At 31.4% G+C, this 21,799-nt stretch overlaps 2 protein-coding genes across 6 annotated transcripts; both read left to right on the forward strand.

The window, feature by feature from the left end:
- The first annotated feature begins 308 nt into the window (after positions 1 to 308).
- Positions 309 to 7,936, forward strand: ttv (exostosin glycosyltransferase 1 ttv). Its single transcript, XM_068770192.1, has 8 exons — positions 309 to 1,340; positions 2,102 to 2,303; positions 3,050 to 3,169; positions 3,260 to 3,577; positions 3,916 to 4,037; positions 5,218 to 5,398; positions 6,780 to 7,024; positions 7,689 to 7,936. The coding sequence occupies exons 1-8, from the start codon at positions 478 to 480 to the stop codon at positions 7,867 to 7,869; spliced, it is 2,232 nt and encodes a 743-aa protein (XP_068626293.1). The 5' UTR covers positions 309 to 477; the 3' UTR covers positions 7,870 to 7,936.
- A 2,007-nt stretch (positions 7,937 to 9,943) lies between these two features.
- Positions 9,944 to 19,380, forward strand: LOC137926974 (uncharacterized). 5 transcript variants are annotated; one of them, XM_068770734.1, is made up of 7 exons: positions 9,944 to 10,145; positions 11,799 to 11,873; positions 14,255 to 14,357; positions 14,923 to 15,048; positions 16,014 to 16,085; positions 18,264 to 18,407; positions 19,228 to 19,380. In XM_068770734.1, exons 3-7 carry the CDS (start codon positions 14,280 to 14,282, stop codon positions 19,297 to 19,299), a joined length of 492 nt encoding a protein of 163 aa, XP_068626835.1. In that variant the 5' UTR covers positions 9,944 to 10,145; positions 11,799 to 11,873; positions 14,255 to 14,279; the 3' UTR covers positions 19,300 to 19,380. The 5 variants fall into 5 exon arrangements, with proteins under 5 accessions (XP_068626835.1, XP_068626838.1, XP_068626836.1 ...); XM_068770735.1 differs by lacking the exon at positions 9,944 to 10,145 and adding an exon at positions 10,157 to 10,263; XM_068770737.1 differs by lacking the exon at positions 11,799 to 11,873.
- The last annotated feature ends 2,419 nt before the right edge of the window (positions 19,381 to 21,799 follow it).

The following is a 21,799-nucleotide window of genomic DNA, read 5'->3' on the forward strand; positions in this document are numbered from 1 at the left end:
ACAAAAAGATAATAAAATCTTTTATTATTTACCTATTTATTATTTTCTCTGGTACCTATTTATTATTTTATAAATTAAAATCATGTCTGGAACTGTATCTAATAACGTAACTAATAAAATAGATTAAAAATCTTTTATTACTTATTTTTAGGGAGAAAAAAAATAGGAAATAAAAACAAGAAACAAAACGAGTGTTAATGTAAATATGACAAAATATTTTCATTACTTTCTTTTTAAAGTTCAGTTCATTTACTGTCTATAACGTCTATCTTTTCTGATTTATACCTTGACATAGCAATGAGATTTGTTTTGACGTAAAAGTTCTTATTTAATAATAACGATTCATAGTTTTATATACAGTTTATTTTGAAAGAAATATAGACATCTTAAACTGCTGTTATGCATAAACCAAATAACAATATGGAAACTCGATAGCCTAGCTACAATTAAGGATAGCCATTTTCATTTATACTCGTAATGCAAGCGAAAAAGCGCTATTTTCTACTTTTATTTTCTTGTAGCTTAGTTATTTATGGTTATTTTGGAGGATTTCATTTTAAATCTGTGTCGGTACAGAAGAACCTCCGTGAACAATTACCTACTTTTGCGACACTAGATGAATTATATGCATCACCATCTCGCCAAAAAAGGAGTCCACATACTACAATAAAATCATGTCGTATGGAAACCTGTTTTGATTTCTCAAAGTGTGGTGATGACCCTAAAGTATACGTTTATCCAACCGATGGTCCAGTGAGTGCTACATATCGCAAAGTATTATCTGTTGTAAGAGAATCTCGGTATGCCACAAAAGATCCAAACGAAGCATGTTTGTTTTTACCCGCTGTCGACACATTGGACGCAGACCCCTTATCACCTGAATTTATTCCTGACGTGGCTCAAAGATTGTCACATTTATCAAATTGGAAGAATGGTCGTAACCATTTAATTTTCAATTTATATGCTGGTACTTGGCCTGACTATGCTGAAAATGCATTAGGTTTTGACCCTGGTGAAGCAATATTGGCTCGAGCTAGTGCATCAGAAACTTTTTTCCGCGATGGTTTTGATATTTCATTGCCATTATTTCACAAAGAACATCCAGAAAGGGGAGGCGCTGCACCGGCTGCTACTGCCAATCCATTTCCTGCACCAAAGAAGCATTTGTTAGCTTTTAAGGGAAAACGATATGTTCATGGTATAGGAAGTGAGACCAGAAATTCATTGTGGCATCTACATGATGGAAGCAATCTGATATTGGTCACAACTTGTAGACATGGGAAGTCTTGGAAAGATTTAAGGGATGAGAGGTGTGATGAAGATAATAAAGAATATGACAAGTAAGTCATTTTCAATTGGCTTGTTTTTGAGTAACAAAAATTATTATGGCACATTTGATTCATATAATCAAGTTATATGGTGGGTTTTAAGAATATTCAAACTTGATAAAGTTATTAAAGTAACTGTCATGTAAATTTACACTAAATTTGAAAAAGATTTGAAATTCCAGAGGTAATATTACATGACAATGAGTATTTACTTATATTTGATAATCAATTATATCTAATTTGTAAGATTACCCACATCTTAAAAAATTATTTTTATGAGATTACATTTTATATAAAAATATTTAAGTAACATTATTATGTTAGTTATAAAATATCATTTTACTTTGATTTTCTAATGTGACTGTTTAAAAGAATGTTAATTGATGCTATAGAAACTTTGTTGTAACAAAATTATCAATACACTGAAATATATTATTCCATTCTTTATTTTTAAATTAATAAGCTTGGTAAGTTATTTAAGCAGTTGTAGGTAACTGAGAAAGAATGGTAGTTTGAATTCTATTTAAACCATAACTGTGTAATTATATTAATTAATTATTAAAATATTACAAATACCTGTTATATGCTTCATACAATTTATATTTAAAATAATCATTTATTGTTTTACACTCATTTATGATAATGAACCAGTAACCTTATGAATCAAATATTATAAGTGTCTGGTACTTTTTTCTGTAATTCATTAAGAGGTAGAAAATGGGCTAACATAAAATATTTTAATATAGTTGTAAGATTTCAAATAAATATTTCAGATTTGATTATGAACAGTTATTAGCAAATTCCACATTTTGCTTAGTAGCCCGGGGCAGACGTCTTGGGTCTTATAGATTTCTAGAGGCACTAGCAGCTGGATGTGTTCCAGTTCTTTTAAGTAACAGTTGGAGGTTGCCATTTGATGAACGCATTGACTGGCGTCGGGCAGTAATTTGGGCTGATGAGCGTCTTTTATTGCAGGTGTGTCTATCTAGCTTGTATCAAATACACATTTCCTTAAATACTGAAAGCATTTTCCTCAGTCTTTTTTTAATGGCATTGTTCCATATATCCATACATAAACTTTTTCCATACAACATTAGCAATGGTTAAAAAGTTATTTAGCTTTTTAAAACTAAGTTTTCATCTCCATCAAGTAAATTCATTCTTTTTGAGAAAAGGTATACAATTCTATAATATAATTCCTGAAGTAAATTTAAAGTTATTTGTGGAAAAAATGAAAGCTTATGTTATAGCTTCAGTTATTGTAGACAAGATTGATTAATGAAGCTAAATATTACAGATATTATAGGAGATAATTATACCTGGGTTTAGTGCCATGCTAAAAGTCATGTGACAAACAAATGGTAAAATTAGCGTTAAAACACTAACTATTGAGTGTCAATTCAAGTTCTCAATAGAATCAACATCCAAATGTGGCAGTGGTATATGTATAACATATTTAAATATACATTATATTAATGTTTTCACTTTTCGGAATTGCTAAGCAAAGACTATTCAAAAGAATAAACATTTGTTTCACTGTTTCAATAGTACATGATTGATATTAATTTTTTTCTGATTTACTTTTTCTTTCTGCATACTATTTTATAACATTTTCTGCTAAATTTCGTTTTAATGACCTCGTAAATATTTCTTCGTGAAGTGCTAACCCACGTTAGTTTTTAAAGATGAAAAGTAAACTGTCTTCTTTTTTCCAAATCCAGGTACCAGAGCTTGTACGTTCAGTTTCACCTGAGCGTATTCTGGCTTTGAGGCAGCAGACACAGATATTATGGGAGCAGTACTTTTCCTCAATTGAGAAGATAGTTTTTACAACTATTGAGGTAAAACAAACTTAAAAGAATAATTTGACATAAGCTAATAATATTTTGTGTTAGATACTATGAATAATATAAACATTATTTCTTTGACAGTTGATATTTGAGCGAATTTTAGCACATCGTTCATCGAGACAACGCGAGGCTCTTATTTGGAATGCTCCACCCGGTGCACTAGGCACGCTAGCTCAATATGGAGATTCTCGAGCGCATTTTCCTATTGCGGTAGCGACGCCTGTAGCGCCACCTGCTCCAATGCCTCCACCTATACCTCTGCCCGTCCCATCGGTACCAATGACGGAGCCTCCTCCCACACTTGGTGAAACTTTTACAGCATTATTATATGTCCAAGCAACATCTCCGGCTTTACACAAACTTCTTGCTAACATAGCTAGCAGTGAATATTGTGAAAAGGTAACCAAATTTTTTTAAAAAAATTTAAAGTATGTACTATGTAAAATTGGCTGAGCAAATTAAATTTTGTCTTTTTATCTATTTCAATTTCATGATAAATATACAGTTTTCTCAATTATGACATTTTATTGGGTAGCAGTGAAGTCCTCTAAACATTTGACTGATTTTAAATGTTTGGAACGAAAATGGTAAAACTTGGTATTTTTAATGCGAGCTACTATGTTAAACATTAATTCTTCGAAATATTTTGAAGCGAAGCACGCTCTTTGATTATTTCATTAATGTTCAATGTACATAATAATGATGGATATTTATTTTATAAAAATATTTACATACAGGTAGTGCTAGTGTGGGACAGTGAACGGGCGGCACCTACGTTGAAGTCGTTGGCACGGATGGCAGGCGATTTTCGTGATCCTTTACCAGTTATTGTTATAGACGCAACTACTCATTATCCTGGGTAAGTAGTCAAAGTTTGTACTTTATAGAAATGGATACAAAAACTTTCATGACCGCAATAAGTAAAGCAAATCTCTTTGGGAGTAATTTAAATCTGATAAGTTTGAAGAAATTTATTGTAAAATTTAATGTTTATATTTTGCAACAGTTTATCAAAATTCATTTCCGTACCTTTTTTGTCTACTATCCACCTTTGAAAATAAAGTTGTTGATACAGTGTACTTTTAAATAGGTATTTATATTGTTATTAGTTCTATTTTTCTTTATATGCTGCTACTTCCAGGTTCAGAATGTTTGTTATATCGAGAAGAACCAATCAAGAAACTCTGTAGTTATTATTTTAAAGCCAATTTTTAAATTTTCACCTGCTATAAATCTTTTATTAGTCACGCGAAAGTGAGAATGATACTAATCCCAGGTATAATCTTTACCACAATAACATGCTTCCTTGATTAATGTTGCCTTACTTACTGTAGGTCCTACTGTAGAAAGCTGTCCGAAAGTGCTCCGTAGTTGCGCTCAACTATGTTTATGATGGCGGTGAGACACTGGATCGAACCGAGCCGTTTTAGTATGATTTACCGAGACCTTTCATAGACTCTCTTATTAGCAATCTTATTTGAAACAGTTTGATGCAAAATACGCCAGGAACTATGATTAATTTTAAGGCGAGCATATAGATACGATTACTAATTTAAGCTTATTTTAGTATCAAAAAAGAATTTCCGTTATAATGGAGTTATTCGTATTTACTTTGTAACAATCCATTTAATTCCATGAGAAAGGATTACTTTAGGAGGCGGGATATAATTAATATCATTAAACCTGTCCTCGGAGGTTTGACACAGGGTTATTGGTTATTGGTGTAAAAGCTTTCAATAACCTTATATAAAGAGATCGCTCTAAGATAGTTACGTTATTTTATTTTTTGAAACGCATCAAAAAGGTCAATAACTTATAGCAGTGTAAAGTCTACAGAAGCAGATAGTAAACAAAAATTCATTTTAATATGTAGTATTCCGAATTTGGAAAACGATTTATCTTACTATATCATTATTACATCAGAAATCATTGGTTTCAGATAGGGTGTATCCCTACATTAATTGACAGCAAATGAGCTATTCATTCACATCTTGAAAGCTTTTACAGTTATAACCAATCATCCTGTATAAATATTACAGTGAAGGCGTATCAGCAAGATGGCAACCATTGTGGGCTATTCCAACAGCTGCGGTATTTTCATTAGACGGTGACGCACCATTGCTAGCTGAAGAGTTAGATTTTGCGTTCCGTGTGTGGCAATATTTCCCAGAACGGATTGTAGGTTATCCAGCTAGAAGCCATTACTGGGATGAAGCTAAGGTAAGTCGAGAATTCAATTTTTTATCTATTATGTAACATATTAATAATGTCATCATTTCAATCAATTTATTTAAAATAATTTAAAGAAGCTACTCATAGAGCAGATGTGCACGCGTGCAATCGTCGCTTCGGAAGGTTATCCTGTTATTGACACTCTTAATCTTTGTGCTTGAATAAAAAATAAAAGTTGGCTATATGATGTTACGGATGTTTTAGGTACGTTTAACTTATAAGCGCGTGCGCAACAAAACAGCAATCGTTTTACTGCTCCCTGTCGTACGTCGAGTAGCTAGCTATATATTCGGTAAAATTTAAGTGAATGAAGGACAAACCTAGGATTTTGCGTAGATTCGATCATATTATTGTTATAGCAAACGACATCGTGATATAAAGTCGTATCTAGTTGGTCGAGAAACTGAAATCGATCGCTGATATGGTTGACATTAAACAATATGATTGCGCTCTGTTTAATACCGACCAAACCAGCTAACTAATTGTTTAACAAGATGGGAACGACGTCAGTCTGTCAAGAGGGGCAGATTATGAAGTTTCCATGGTCTTTAAATTCCAGACGGTATCGTTATTTTCATTTCATTCCTGAAAAATAAAAATTATCTTCGGTTTGAATTGTTCGCAGATACTAGATTAGATCTATTCGGATCAACATGTACAATAACAACATACAGTAACACGTGGTTAATGATAGTCCATAAGAATTTCAAGAAATAAGTCATTATATAGTGTTCATTAGTAGTGGAGAGTTGAAAAGAAGTAAACCATGGTCGAATAATAGAACAATATGTACACAAGTAGAAGACTCTTATATCAACTAATTACTAACGATGTTATACCCTGAAATAATATTTTTATTCATTTGTCTTTGACTGTTTTAAATGAAAACTCTAAATTTAGATAATTGAATATGGTTTTCTTGTCCATTAACCGGGCGCAAACATTACAGCTTTATAATCGAGCATCCTTTTGGAGTAAAACTAATTGAATTCCTAAATATTTGTTTATAACTCGGCCTAATGATTTTGACAAATTGACATTATATTTTTCTTTAGAAAAAAGGAAACTATCCTTTTCAGTTCTAGCTAAATATCAAATCTCCTTTTTGTTTAAAAAAATAAGGGTTTAAAAAGAGAAATGAATTTTGTATTCAATGAGTTCAAAAAATAGAGCACATGAACCCCAAAAAACATTACCTTTATGAGTGAAAGAAATTTGCTGGAATTACATGTTATTTGGCAATTTTTTTGTTGCGCCCGGTTAATGGTAAAGTGATTTATATTATTAAACAATAAAAAAACCACAAGCAGTTGTCTTTAGAACGATTTTATTATATTTGTAACAGGTTTATATAAATTATTGTCATCAGGGTGCTTGGGGGTATAGCAGTAAATGGGGCGGCAGTTACTCTATGGTGCTCCCGGGTGCGGCTCTAGTTCACCGGGCCGCGTTGGCCTTGTACGCCGCCAGCGCCCCGGCGCTCCGACTTGCTGTCCGACGCGCGCACAACTGTGAGGACATCCTGCTTAACTGCCTCGTGGCGCACCACACTCGCCGCCCGCCGCTTAAACTTGCACAACGCCGACGCTACAAACCACCACACCACCGTTACAAGTAAATAAATTGATTTATCACTAAAGTAAATCGTTTACAATGAGCCTTATAGGAAGGCTCAAGGTCACCCAGAGAGCAATGACCAGGGCTATTCTTAGATTTCGCTGTAAGATCCAATCAGAAATAAGATCCGCAGAAGAACCAAGATCATCGACGTAGACAGAAGAATTGTTTATCTGAAGTGGTATTAATTCGTAGTTGGACGGTTGGAGTCGCAACGCAAATTTCGAAAGTTAAGTGCAATTTTCAGGGGTTGCCAGGGGTGACCTAGAACAAGTAAATTTTGTCTATGAGAAAAAAGTCTGGGAACATCTAGTCTAAACAACATTAACATTATCACATAACGCTGTACATAATTTTTAATTACATTCTGGGTTTGGGGAGAGACAACGGACCAGCAACTATAGCATAGGTTGTCGGAAGACGCTGGATGCGGGCCGCATCCGACTGGCCCTATTGGTAATATTTAGCCTATGTCCAGCAGTGGACGTCCTGCAACCGTAATGATAATGATGATATGTAGCATATTTTCATAATTATGTGTGTCTTATGCTACTTTCTTGCCTTCAATTTCCTCCGGCATAATAATTGTTAAGTTATCAGTGTAAAATCGTTACAATGTTATTTATTAAAAACTCATTTGATTATGATAAAACTGTTTCAGGTCATCGTGGAGCGACCCGGAACATTTCGTTCAGCGACAATCATGCCTCAACACATTCGCATCTGCTTGGGGTTACATGCCATTAGTCCGTTCTATTCTTCGCCTGGACCCTATATTATTTAAAGATCCAGTTTCCACTTTAAGGAAGAAATATAGAAAAATGGAATTGGTAACTTCGTAGTAACATATTAAGATCACAATTGTAAAGATTTGCAATAAGTATGACTTATTTAAAAACTTGTATGAAGTTTAAGCATGAATAAAGAAATTAAAATGAAACCTATCCTTATTTTAACGGCTGTAACTACTCCTTTTCCTTTCATCGCGTCTGCCGGTAGGAATTTTATGTTGACATTTGGAGCGAGATCAAATTTTGCAAAAAATTTAAACAAAAAGCAATTCATATCACAAACAAAGATATCAGACTTTTACCTTAACGGCCTTAGTTAATCAAAAATATTGGTCCGTGCTAAAAATCCCTATTTTTTTAACATCTTCCTAATAAACAGCGTGTAAGGTATACGCTGTTTATAAGTCGAGACTTAGCAGTGTCATTTTGTAGTTCTGCAGAATATTAAACGACTAGAACTTTATGGTTTTCTATATTCGAAGCCGTACACAATCGCCTAAACAAAACATTCACAACCGACAACTATTGTGAATCAAAAATACATTCAATGCATAGTTTATTTTAATTGATGTCATTGATATTAATAACGAATTCATGCAGTTGATACAACTTAAAGATGACGCTGTTTCTGATAATACTCAAATGTTCAATTACATATAAGAACTCTGTTTGCGTCATATTTAATACCAAGCCAATATTAAACGATTTATAATTTGTTTTGTCGCTTTTCCCAAAATTAAACAAGAAAACCAAAAATTTAGATAATAAAAATGAGCTACTGGGCCCGATGGAATACCATCTCTATGAATTAAAAATTGCAAACAAGAACTAAGTAGTTCACTACTTATTTTTAACTTGTTTTGTTGATTTAATAATAATATAATATATGTAATGATTACAAGAATATAATATAATTATTTCGAGAGAAAGTTTTACATGTGATAAAATAACATATTACTGGATTGGTGTAATTAAGACGTCGAACCCAAAAGCTATTTCTATAAAAAATTACCATCCATAAATATAACTTTTAAGTTGTATCAATACTATATTGGCATTGATATTGTTAGTTTAGTTTAACTCCTATTATAGAAATATCTCCCAAATATATCGTTTCGAAATACATTCATTATTATATTTATATTAAGCTGCGCGATTGGAATCGAAATTTATACAAAATCGATTCCCTCGGCCTAGAATTGACCTTAAGGTTTCAAAATATTGATAACGGCATTGGTCAGTAGTATAAAAAAAGATTATTGATTAAATTTATTTATGTTAAAAGGCCTGAGATGCTATTTTCAATGTAAATATATTAGATACGTGTGTAATGGACATTATTCTCTAGTGAATAGATTACAGTTTATCGTCTGGTTTGCTACGCACAACGTAACGATTCCGCGATGGTTTACAACATATCATGAGTATGTTAAAACGTACGCCATGTCGTCTGAATGCAGTAGAAGTTATTGGGCTTTTTAGTTATCAAAAAAAAATTCGAAACTACTTGTTAACAAACTTTGAAATAAAAAAAAACGTTTCGATAGACATTTACTACCTTTACGTTAGTATAACAAAAATATGCTCTCCGTGATAACGATTTTAAAATAAAATTAATGTCGTGATTAATGTTTATTGTAGTCAACTTTATTCAATTTCCTAGGCAAATATGCATTTTCGAGGTCGAACTAAAAACTCAAAAGACGATTTCTGCGAGAAAAGTATAAAATCCAATGATTAGCTTTTTCTAACTTACTGCTTGTGATAATTCAAGTCATAGTTTACTCAAGTGTATAAAATATAATATTTATATAATATTTCATAATGCCGGTTTATTTTGGAATAATCTTCAAAATATGGCGAAATTATTTCTGTTCTGTTCTACTGCCGGCTTATATTTAATAACAATATTTTAAGATTATTAGGTAAGAATCAATTTAAAATAGTTTAAAATAATGAACAATAAATTAGTAATAGATTGAAATACCAGAAGGGGTCATCTAACTGCATTGGATTGGTAAGCATTGCATAAGTAGAACGTTAACTGACATAACGAAAACTTTGCAATCAGCTGGTCGGCCTTGGCCCTAATGGTGTCGGTAGCCCACTAAGACTCAACAGCGCGCCTCACAGTATTATAGGTGCGTTCAAACCTGTCGCCGGCACTGTTTCGAGCGACGAAAACATTTGTGCGGTGAATGTGTAGTGTTTCACGTCCATACGAAAGAAACGAACAAAAAATAATTTTATGATAAAAAACAAAATACATTCAAAAGTGGACACTTTTCATTATTAAGATTCATTAATTGAATTTTGTCTACAAACAGGTTTGACTAGATGGTTTAACATATTTTTTTTTATTAATGATGTTCAAAAAAGACTCAAGTGAAACTGAAATTAAAAATTGATAAAATTCTATCTGAAAACATTTAATGAGTGAAACAAGTTGAGTATAAATAAAATATATTAATGCTATCACTTCTTGCCAAAATAATCTAGTCAAATAATTTGTTTAAAAAAACACTCCCCAAAAATTGAAATTTTTTGAAAAATTGAAAAACGTATTTACTAATGCCGCCATTCACACTAATCGTATAACTCTTGTTTTTTATTCCTGAAAATCACACAATAACTTAAAAAGATTTTTTACATACTTTTTATAAATTTATTGTTTAAATTTTCTGATGGATAAATAAATAATACTAAAGTCTTTCCAACACAGGAACAGTGAAATACGAAAAACAAGGATTTTCAAAATAAATGCCACAAAAACAATTATTTATCTATCGTCATTGCACATGCAAGCCACATAGGAAATTGTAATTTTATTATCAAAATAACCTTTTCAAAGTATACGGTACAATCGTTTTCAAGTTATGGTCTGACCTAGGGAAATCCTGATTACATATTCACGGATTTATAATAAAATTTTGCATCATTCCATTAAGTGAATGTTAGATGACCTTATATTTGTGGGACATACACGTAAAGCTATTTTACATTTAGCCTTGAAGTACTGCAAGACTGTTGAAATAATTTCAATATTTATATACTCATTTCATATTAATAGCAGTGAAACTGAAAATAATGCAAATACTTATAATAAAAACTTTATTTCATGTCATTTTACTGCTTTAAATATTTATTACTTTAATATTCATAATTATTAGGTTTTATTATTATTTACAATTAAATTTTTCTTAATAATAACGTAATAGATGCATGCAGTTGTAAAACATTAATCATCAGTCTAACGTTTAAAATTTAAACATTAATGCAACAGGATTTATGAATAATACATATTATTAAGTAGTCAATAACATAATATTAACCTACTAGACAAAATTGGTACCAAGAGACTGCTTTCTATTTACGACCTCTGAAAAACTTGCAAGAACCAGTCGTAAGGAACTATTACACCCTAAAATATGTATGTTTGGTAATAATGTTTGAAACATTATTTATAAGTGAGATTAAAAAAAATACTTGTTTTAATTCATTTTAAATTTTTCAACAAGAAATAAGTAAGAACTTTAAGCATAAAATATTTTAAGTATAGTTATTATGAATACTAGCAGTCATGTGACGATTAAAAAATATATTAATATTATTATCAAAGTGTCAAGATGAGAAGCAAATTCTTTCATATTTCTTTACATACATATTTGCTCTTCACTTATCAAATCAAATAATTTGCTGGCTCTAGTACAATTACAACCGAAGTAAAGTATGTTTCGACATTGCTGACCTACAAGCAGCATATATAAGGAAGCTTGATATTGGTTACGCCACGGAACTTTAGACTTACTTAAGTTCTTTTAATATTGCTATTAATATCTTTGTACCCCAAATTATTCAATAAAATTACTTGAACTTCATGAAACAAAAGAGAACAAGTGCATAATGTTGCACTCTTTATTCTAATATTGAATAACTTTTTATAGTTTATTTGCAGTAATGTCTCTCTTTAACTGATACAGGGTGCAGCATATTCGAACACGAAAAAGAAGCTCTTGAACAAGAAACTGTATAGTTTGACACTGCTCAATTTTAGAGTAAGGAATGGATTTTCTGATTTATAACCTGATATAAAAAATAGCAAATCTTTTATTGTACAATTTTCTTCGTATTATTTTTCACTACAGTATCAGCCACCGTACAAACAATCGTTCAATATGTTCAAGTAATAAAGGTAATAAAATCAGAAAAAAGTGGAAGAAAGGTGTGATGAGACCAGTGGGAACGCTGGTTTATCATAAACGAAAACAAAATATTTTTTTTATTTATTTTAGAAAGGTTTTGAAACTGATATAACATAGTACCAGCGGGAATTATGCGTTAAACAGATTCGTGATGGTGTAGTCATGTAATGTTGCGTGTCAATTAATTTTAAACAATTATGAATAATTATATCTAATGGGTCACTTATTCTCTAATTAACAAAATTACTAATATATTATGAATCACAGGCAGAAATGAGAAAATTATACCAGTGATGTGACCACTAATTAGTCGAGGATATTTGGTCTGTTGCACTTACGTACATATTATATTTATATATTTAAAATTTTGGTTTTCAAAAAACAATAACTTCTGTGCCTTTTTCTAATTATCTTTGTAAACAAGTTTTTGTTTAGTGTCATGCATTTAAAAACAATGATATTAGACACGCGTGATTGACTAGAAACGTAAAAGCTTTAAAAGGGGTGAATGTTTTTAAGCACATTTGCTGTCGATTAATGCATCCATAGTTCCAAAAATAGTAAATAAAGTGTGTGTTTTCAAAATTTGGATAACCACATAATTAAATTAGTTATTGATTTTATTTGGTTTCGTTGTTGTACTGCCAGTAATGATTGGTCTGTCGCATTCCAATAGTCGATGTATATAGTATACCATATAAAAATTTTAGAGTGATTACTTCATACAGGGGGGTTTAAAATAGGTCTACAAGGTTTAAAGCTTTTTTGCTGATAAATGAGATATGCATTCAGCACTTTACAATTATTTCTATAATCAATAACCTCGTTATTAAAGGTGAATATATGTATATATATATATATATATATGAATATATGTATATATGTAGTACAAATTTCAGATTAAATTAATTAATTCATTCATTGGATTAAATGGTTGATTCAACTTCGATAGATATGTTAGATTAATATATTTGAATTTATTTACTGTGACAGTTCTTTCTATCTATAATAGACAGTAATTTTTATATATTCTTCATTATCATATTTTGTTGTATAATATACTTCTTCTGATAATATATTTAATTTTTAATTGTTTATTTAATATTAATAGCACTTATAGCTTTTTAATCCTGTAACATTATGTTTGCATCCGTCAAGATTGGCTGGAAGATTAGGTGTTAGGCACTAATTGTGACCAAATGTCTAATAAATAAATACGTAAGTAAATAAGTTAATAAACAAATATTTTTCTGATTTTATTACTAGACTAAATGACGTTTTGTGCATTAATATATTTGCTTAAATAATCTATATAAACAAGAATTAACGAAGTATTACATAAGTAACTTTAAGTCATTTCATCAACCGGCGAATTCATGAGGAGGTAAGGTAAAGATTTAAAAAAGTTACGGTAATGTTACCTCTTTAGTTATTCCAAGCAAGCATTACTGTCCCGAAAAAATCCTGAGATTCGAATGGCCGAGTGAGACGAATAACTACACGACCTGCCTATACTCATATAGACTGCGAGACCGCTTTTATAATTTACGCATCTAAATATCGATCGTAGATGTCGGATTTCTGCCCTAATAGTAGAAATCCAAATTTAAAACAGACGCTCATTATTTAATAACTTAATTTTTTACAATGAAAGGTTTAATTTATTGATATTGATATTATCTTATTATGTAGTATTAAAGTTAAGCATCTTCACCAAGACTTGATAAAGTTGTATACGTAATGAATTATTTAATATTAAATATTATCTTGTTTGAACTATTGTTGATGAATATTTGTTGTACCATTAAAACATTTTTAAGTAAAGATTATAGAGAGTTCTGTTAAGCAAAACTCTATTTTTCATACGTAGTTTAATATTATGTAAAATTGATAAACAAAAATATTTGAGGATACGTATGTAATAGGTTCTTTAATATAATTATGTTAGAATAATTTCAGTTAACTTTAACTAAATAATTACTAACTTTAACTAATATTGCAAATATTATTGCCAAAAAGCCAATTATTATGATATTTGTATTTAAACATGGTATTAACAGCATTCTCTTTTTTTAAATTATGTGGCTAAGAGTACAATATTTCATCGACGTGCATAGTGTATTAAAAATGTAAATGACAATTTTTATCACTTAGTAAAATAAGCATATAAATTTAACTTTTTTTTTGTTCTTAATTTTATCAATGAATTTAATTGAGAACGCTCTGTTAATTAGATAAAGAACAAAGTTCGTGTGAAAAATGTCGCTGTTGTTCTGGTGCGCTTTACTCAGCACCTTTACGGTCATCGTTGTTATAACTCCAGCTACGGCGCAACCAGTTAGTAGATCTTTAGTACATAATACCTACACGTAAGCGCAACTCAAATGACTTCCTGTTGCATATAATCGTTACAAAAGTTGTGTAACGGAGCAAGATTATTTAAAAGTAGCATTTCTAGTAAGCAATTTTTAATTTATTTATGAAACCTTATATATTAGATTTATATTAGATTATTAATTTTTACATGGATAAAATTTTTATGGGACTTCATAACACGCGTCTATTCGAAAAAGTATTTTAACAGGTCGATGGTAAATCGCATTATTAAGCAATGTATTGCCGCTTCAAATTAAAATTATATTGATAAATAGCATAGACAACTAGATTTTTATACAAAATTCGTTTTTTTTTTATTTGAATGCTAAATCAAATAAAAGCGATGGTTCACATTTTTGTGAAATTATCAATTCGAAATGATTTCCACAGCTTGCTTACATAATGTGATTATATCATTTTTTTCTACATTATTACTGCTAAAACAGTGTATTTGCAGTAAACGAAAAATATTTTCGTTTTAATACTTTAGTTTTACAAAATCTTAAATTATTTGAATTGTTTTCAGTCGACTGCAGATGCTTCCATAAACAAGGACCGTGCTCTAAGATTTATTACATTAAAGTCTGGTAAAAAAGTGGCTACAACTCCTCAAAGAGGCTTTTTCGGAACAATATTTAATCTAATTGTTGAGGTAAGAAAAAAATAATAAGTATCTAGTTTAAAAAGACGCTTTCATGAAGCTTCTAAATGTCAGTATAAAGAAAATCAGTACATCCATAAACTGCTCATTCAGAGAAATCAAGATTTTTCTAATAACAGTCTACGCTTTCTGAATTATTTGGATAATATATTTCCCATAAGCATTTTATGTCAAAGAGGCATTTCCAAATGCCTAGTATACAATAAAATATTTGATTTAATTTTTTCTAGTCAAAAACGTTTTTATACCAGGGTTACATCATAAAATTTCAATCACACAAAATTCACATATTTGCACCAGGAAAGTAAAAAAAACTGATTTAATTTCTAAAAGAAATATCACATTTCAATGAAAGTTCTTTTAAATAATATACATTATGGATTGTCTTACCTACATTTAGCTAATTTATGTTGCATCAGTTATGTTATTACTGTTGTTGTTAAGATATTAATAAAATTAATTCATTTTTTTTATCCTTTTCAATTTATGCAATTTCTATTCATGTATAAGAATCAAAAAGACAACCTCTCTACCAAAAAATTACTTAAAACATTCGCTCCTGAAATACCACGCATCTTTAAAAAAATACCATTAAGTATCCATTAGATTAAATTTTAATTTCTTTGTTCTTCAATTATTTTTAGATCGTGAACGTTTGATCATTACCTCTGATTTTTACCATATTTGTGATCACCAACTCTTATATTATTATTATCTTTCCTTTTCTTCTATTTATAAACACAACTAAAAAATTTATCTTGTTACACAAAAGTAAAATTCTTTATCATATGAAGTATAAGTACATAATCCTAAAATACTTTTATTGAAAGAAATTTTTTAATTGCCTTACTTCTGTTTATGACAACATTACTAAAAAATTTGGTAGTATAGTTTATACGCAAATTAAATAATTAAAATGATTTTTTTAAGAATTAATAGATAATATTTTGTTTCAGCAAATAAATGATACGAAAAGCGCATACACCCAAATTTCAGAATTAGTAAACAATCAATTTTCAGACAACGAAGTAAGTAATAATTATTACTACGATCATTAGGGACGTTCACTTTATACATAAGCCTCCTCCATACAAACCTGCATATCCAAGCACCTCATCTACAATAGTAACATAAAACTATAGAATGTGTTGTGACATATTTAGATATACGCAGAGACCTGATCCAACAAACTCGGTTGAAGGAGAAGGAGATACTAGTGCTGGTATCACTGGACAGTGGGAAAGCCTTCGATAACGCCTTTCGATATGCTATAAGGTAAAGCAATTTTAGCGACCGTGATGTGTCCGTTCGGTACGCGGGGACAGAGTGGGCCAAAGGCTGCGTGCAGGGATCAATAGTAGACAATAAAATCTACTACTAACGCACGTTGAATAATAATAAAATACTTAATGTGAATCTACTACTGTAGATTCACATTAAGAACGTGCAAAGGAAGACCTAGGGCCTCTGTCGTCACCTGTGCCGACTCGTAAAGGTATTGAGGATGAACAGTATCGTCGCTGCACTCGGCATTTTCACTTGCCGGATTGCTTTCGCTGAACTTTCGGGTCTATGAAGCAACCTGTTTGTTGGGAATAAAGCGTGATAACTCCCGGCAAGTGGTCGGGAACCGAGATCTAGAGGTACCAGTCAGCTACCTGAGATTATCACACCCGTCTGATCAGTTTGGTGTGGAGTTCTCCTGCCTGGGGAAAGGTGAAAAATTGGTCCAACTTGCCTCCGTGGCTGTTTGCGAATTTCACCGACGGGAACCGCATTCTGCTTTATACAGAGCACCGAATAGATATACTGTAAGAAACTCAAGTTGGGCAAGTTCTGCACTGTATACCAGTGAGAGCTGCTGGCTTTAGCGGAAGCGACGGGGTACGTGGCCAACGAGACATCGCAATCTTGCGCCATATTGAGCGACTCGCGGTCCGCCCTGGAAACCGTCGCAAGATCTGACACTCACCTCCCCATAGCGCCAAGAGTAAGAGAGTAAAAATAATATTATGGAAGCAAGAGCGAAAGAAAACAATGTGAAATTATACTGCGTGACAGCGCATGCGGGGACCGAAGGCAAGGACAGGGCGGACCAATTTGCCAAGAACGCGGACCTAAAAAAAGACGACCGAAGGCTGAGGCGAAAAAAAAGTTCCGTGTTAAAATATGATGCGAAATATGTGATAATAAAAAAGTAACAAAAATAAGGATAAACCCTCATACGCTAAGAATAGTGATGAGGGATAAAAAGTGACGCGTGAGGGGTAATGAAGCATAGACAAGAAAGACAGCTAATGTGAAAGAAGGAAGATGACGAAAACAAGATAATGTGATGAGTAAAAGAGGAGAAAGAAAAAATAAAAGATTGTAAAAAAAACACAATGTAAAATAAACAAACTACCACCTACCTCCTATCCACCCACGATAGGGGTAGAACGAGAGACCCCAAAACGGAGCATTTAAATAAAAAAGATCCCTCTCCATGGCTCCATGTTAGTGAACTTGTTAATGAAGCTTGGAGTGAGAGACTACGTTTCAATTCCGAATATGAACACTGATCGTAGACTTTCAAAAATCACATGCTTAATTTGACCATACTGTATTCCTCTCCTCTCTCTGGGAAAATACTTCCTTTTAACTTGAATTGTTCATGCCAGAAAATACACGGTTTGGCTTTTTGCACGGTGTGGCCACAACCTCTTACTCCGACCTTTTATACTGTTTGTTAATGTTAACCTCACGATTTGTCGTTTTTTATTATATTTAACCTTGCTGTAACAAAAATGGCTTGAACATCAGAAAACCTGGCAACAAAAATTTTTAGTGATGATGTCTTTTTTCTAGAACCAGGAAAAAATAAAATACATGGATTTTTAAAAGCACACAAAAATTAAACATATGTTTATTTTTTACATTCATTGACTTGCTTTACAATCATCTGTCCTTATAATTTTCTTACAAATGTGGGGTCAAAAGACTAAAACTAAACTTAAATGTTAGTAGAGGCAGAAAATGGTGCCGTATCGCGGAGATTCACGCTAGTAGCATCCATTTATAAATTATTTTTTAAAAAGCTTATTATTTAAATATACTTATTATTCTAAACCTATTTTTTGTCTGTGATTAAAAAAAGTCCAGAATTTTTAAAATTGTACGTAAGAAAATTGTGATGCAAATTCTTTTTTTATAATTTGTGCGTGCAGGTTGTTACAACGAACTCTAGTGCTACTACTAATGGAACTACGGAGGCACCCAAAATAACAAGAGCAGAATTCTTGAAAATACTCGACAGAAATTTAAAAGGATTGACACGTCTTCGTAATCTTGAATGGCGGGAGGCAAGAAAGGTAATACTTTGTTCTATATGAACGTAGATATTTATACATTTTTAAATAGCCAAACGAATCAAACGTCTGCTCGTGAGCAATATTGTTTACCGCAATAGTTATACAGAGTATTATTTTAAAAAAATCTGAGCAAAAACAAGTTTGCCGAGTAATAGGCAAGTACTTGTATCTCTATTTAGCCCGTTAACTTTGGCGTCTCATAGAAGGAGAGCTAAGTCTAATTGTGGACGTCTTACGGCTGAAATGATGTTGATCGAATTCCGTATTTCGATGCGCAGCTGACATATTATATAGCTCCTACTATAATGATCGCACTTCTAGGCTTTAATTTTGCTGCCGTCTTTACTTAAAATTAAACTACTGCATTAAGCGAATGCGGCATCTTGAAATAGGAATATACTATCAACGAAGTATCAAAACATTTTTTCGATAATTTTTTATTCATACTTTAAAGTGCTATCCTATAAGGTGTATTTAAAGCTAATACTGATGTCATAAAGTATTTAAGTACGAACACATGATTTATTCAGATCATACAAGAATAATAAAATTAAAAAGTTACGCCGATTCTAAAAAAATGATCACGCATTTATTTCGAAAATTTTTGAAAGTTACTTTACTAGCTGTTACTTTGATTTCCATATAACGTTGATAAGTATAAAATGAATCATAAACACATTTCATTGTATTCGACTACCTAACTACACGTTTATCGTAAAATATCTAGAATTACGTATGTTACAAAAACATTGAACATAATACAATACTCTTTTATTTCCTTTGAATAGTTTTTGAATAGAGCGTAAAAACATTGTTTCAGGATTCGTGGGCTAACTTAGTAAATTACAAAAATGAAATATTTTCGGGGAAAACAGTGAAAACCGGAAGGTAACAGGTGACCACTAAGTTATGGAAATGTGTAAATATAAAAAAGTATTAGAAAATTATAGTTATTAAAGATTATTTAAACAAAGGTAGTTTTATTGTTCAAACCTTTATGAAAATAAAAATAACAAGAAGAGTCTATTAAAATCGTTAAATGTGCCTAAAAATTTCATTTTAACAAATTCCTTATATATTTATAATAACACCCACATTAATACAACTGATAAGAAATTCGTTCATTACTTTTATCACTTTTTTACTCTTATACTCGTGTTGGTCTCTATCGGTACATCTAGCTATAAGAATCACATAATTAAGTTTTATGCAATAAACTAGATTTCTCAGTACGTGCGCTGCTGCGCAAAAACCTACACACTTGCTAAAGTCGATTAAAACAAAAGAAGATAATCAAACGATATACGTAAACAAAACAATGCGAAAAATTTCCTTGCCGAACATAGTTCATCTTATATTTAATCCAACCGGTAACATTTAGAATACATCAGAGGCAATATAAAAGCTATAGAAATATAAAAGATATATACAATACCAAAATTTATCGCTCAGAACTTGGTAAGCATGCTTTGGAGCCACTTAAAGAAACATCAAAAAAATAAGACCTAAATTTTGTTAACTACTTTTAACAATGCGTCTAAATATGACGTCGTGTGATGTCATAGTCATTCAATTTAAACTACCGTGTTATTCAAATTTATAAGTATAACCTTACTAACCAAACTATTTAGAGCAAAAGTATACTAAATTCATTGTTATTTTAATTAATAGTTTTTATTAAATATTTTTAATCATTTGTAACTATACTTCTATCCGAAGATGGATTCTGTTTAAGATATAGCGTAGCAAATTTAAAAATTAATTTTGAGTATAATTCATATTTAGCTTTTATTTGACGTCATTGTTTTTCTTACCAAGCTTTATTCATCGTACTTCAAAAAGTTCTAATAAACAATTCCATTACTGCCACAGAAACTAAAGTTATTTAATTTAGTTTCATTGCATATAGCGCAATATTTGAAAAGTTATTACAGCAATGTATCATAATAAATTATTCTTTTTGCTATTACTTATTTAACTACCTAATAACGCCATGTTTATTGTTAAGTAGTTTTTAACCTGATTTAGATATGTCAATAATATTGTATCGTAATTATCTTCGTTAAAACAACAAAACATTTCCAAATAAAAATAGTCAATCAAAAATTAAAACTTCCATTATTTATGGATTGATTATAAGATTCTCCATGTGTAGTTATTCAGTAACCACTATTACTAATTTAATAGTTACTAACGGTTATCTAAAGCAAAGTATTTTTTATAATAAGTAAAGTTAAATTATAGTAAATATTAAATTTAACCCCAAAATGTCTGTGTTGGCACTCATGTGCATGATTTTCTTGCTTTTTCTCTATTGAAGTTAATGCTGTTAGCCCTAGGGCTTTTACAGCTTAATCGAAACTGAGTTCAAGGAGCGGAAGGGTCCGTGAACAAGAATGTACATGATTGTTTTAGCCTTGGATAAATGAGGTTTAGGTCTTTCCATATTCAAAAATAATATGGAGTATTACACATTGAAATTCATCGAACCATGGTAATATAATAATTGTACGTACAATACTAATTTTCAACATAATAAAATATCAAATTATCTTTTTAAATAAAAGTAATCGCCTAGACCATAGATTGCACTTATCGAGGTGACTTTCTTATTTTACTTCGATAAGTGTAATTTTCAAAGGTTCCACTCGAATCGCTCCGCGGACCCGAATCCGTTTGAAAAAAATCCTTTATATCCTTCAAAATTGAGGACATGTGAAGAGGGCGTAAAGTCTATTTCGAAATTTTGTTTATAGTCCTCTTTAATCAGACGCGTAACGGTCAAAGTTACTTTTGAAATCGAAAAACTTCAAACTCGAATATCTCGGCGGCCATCTTCTTCTTCTCATTTCTTCAAAATTGCCCGTAATCAATTAGTTGAAAAAGACACGGATATTGAGGAAAAAGGAAAAAGCAAAAAATTGCAGTCGCAATAGTGCATTTACTTGCCACCATATTTTTGTGCCATATACCAGAGTTTGAAAAAAATGCGAACCTCTACATCCCACCTTGCGGGAGTGAGACTCAGGTGAAGCTCCCGATTGAAAAAAAAATTCTAGCCAGTATCGTCAGTAAACGACGACGAAAATGATCAAATGTTGATCGCGAAACGAGCGCTCAAACACGGGTACTCGAGATTTCGGCGTTCATCTTGTTTTTTCAACTTGCCATATTTCATCGTATAGAGCGTCTCTCGAGTACTCGAAACCGATATCGATTCCGGGAGAATGGTTGCGTCGATCAGTCGAGGCAAGTTGCAGGATTATATATAATAATAATATATTTGTAGCTTTCATAATGCACTCGCTGGAATTACAACGCAAAGAACTGCCAGGGGTGATTTTTAATGCAACGTTACCATTTTTGCTGTTTTATTGTAAATATCATTCAAT

Source organism: Battus philenor, unplaced genomic scaffold, assembly GCF_028537555.1.
Source record: "Battus philenor isolate CCGP_79_NKW_IND1 unplaced genomic scaffold, ilBatPhil1.0.hap1 SCAF_3, whole genome shotgun sequence".
NCBI lineage: Eukaryota > Metazoa > Arthropoda > Insecta > Lepidoptera > Papilionidae > Battus > Battus philenor.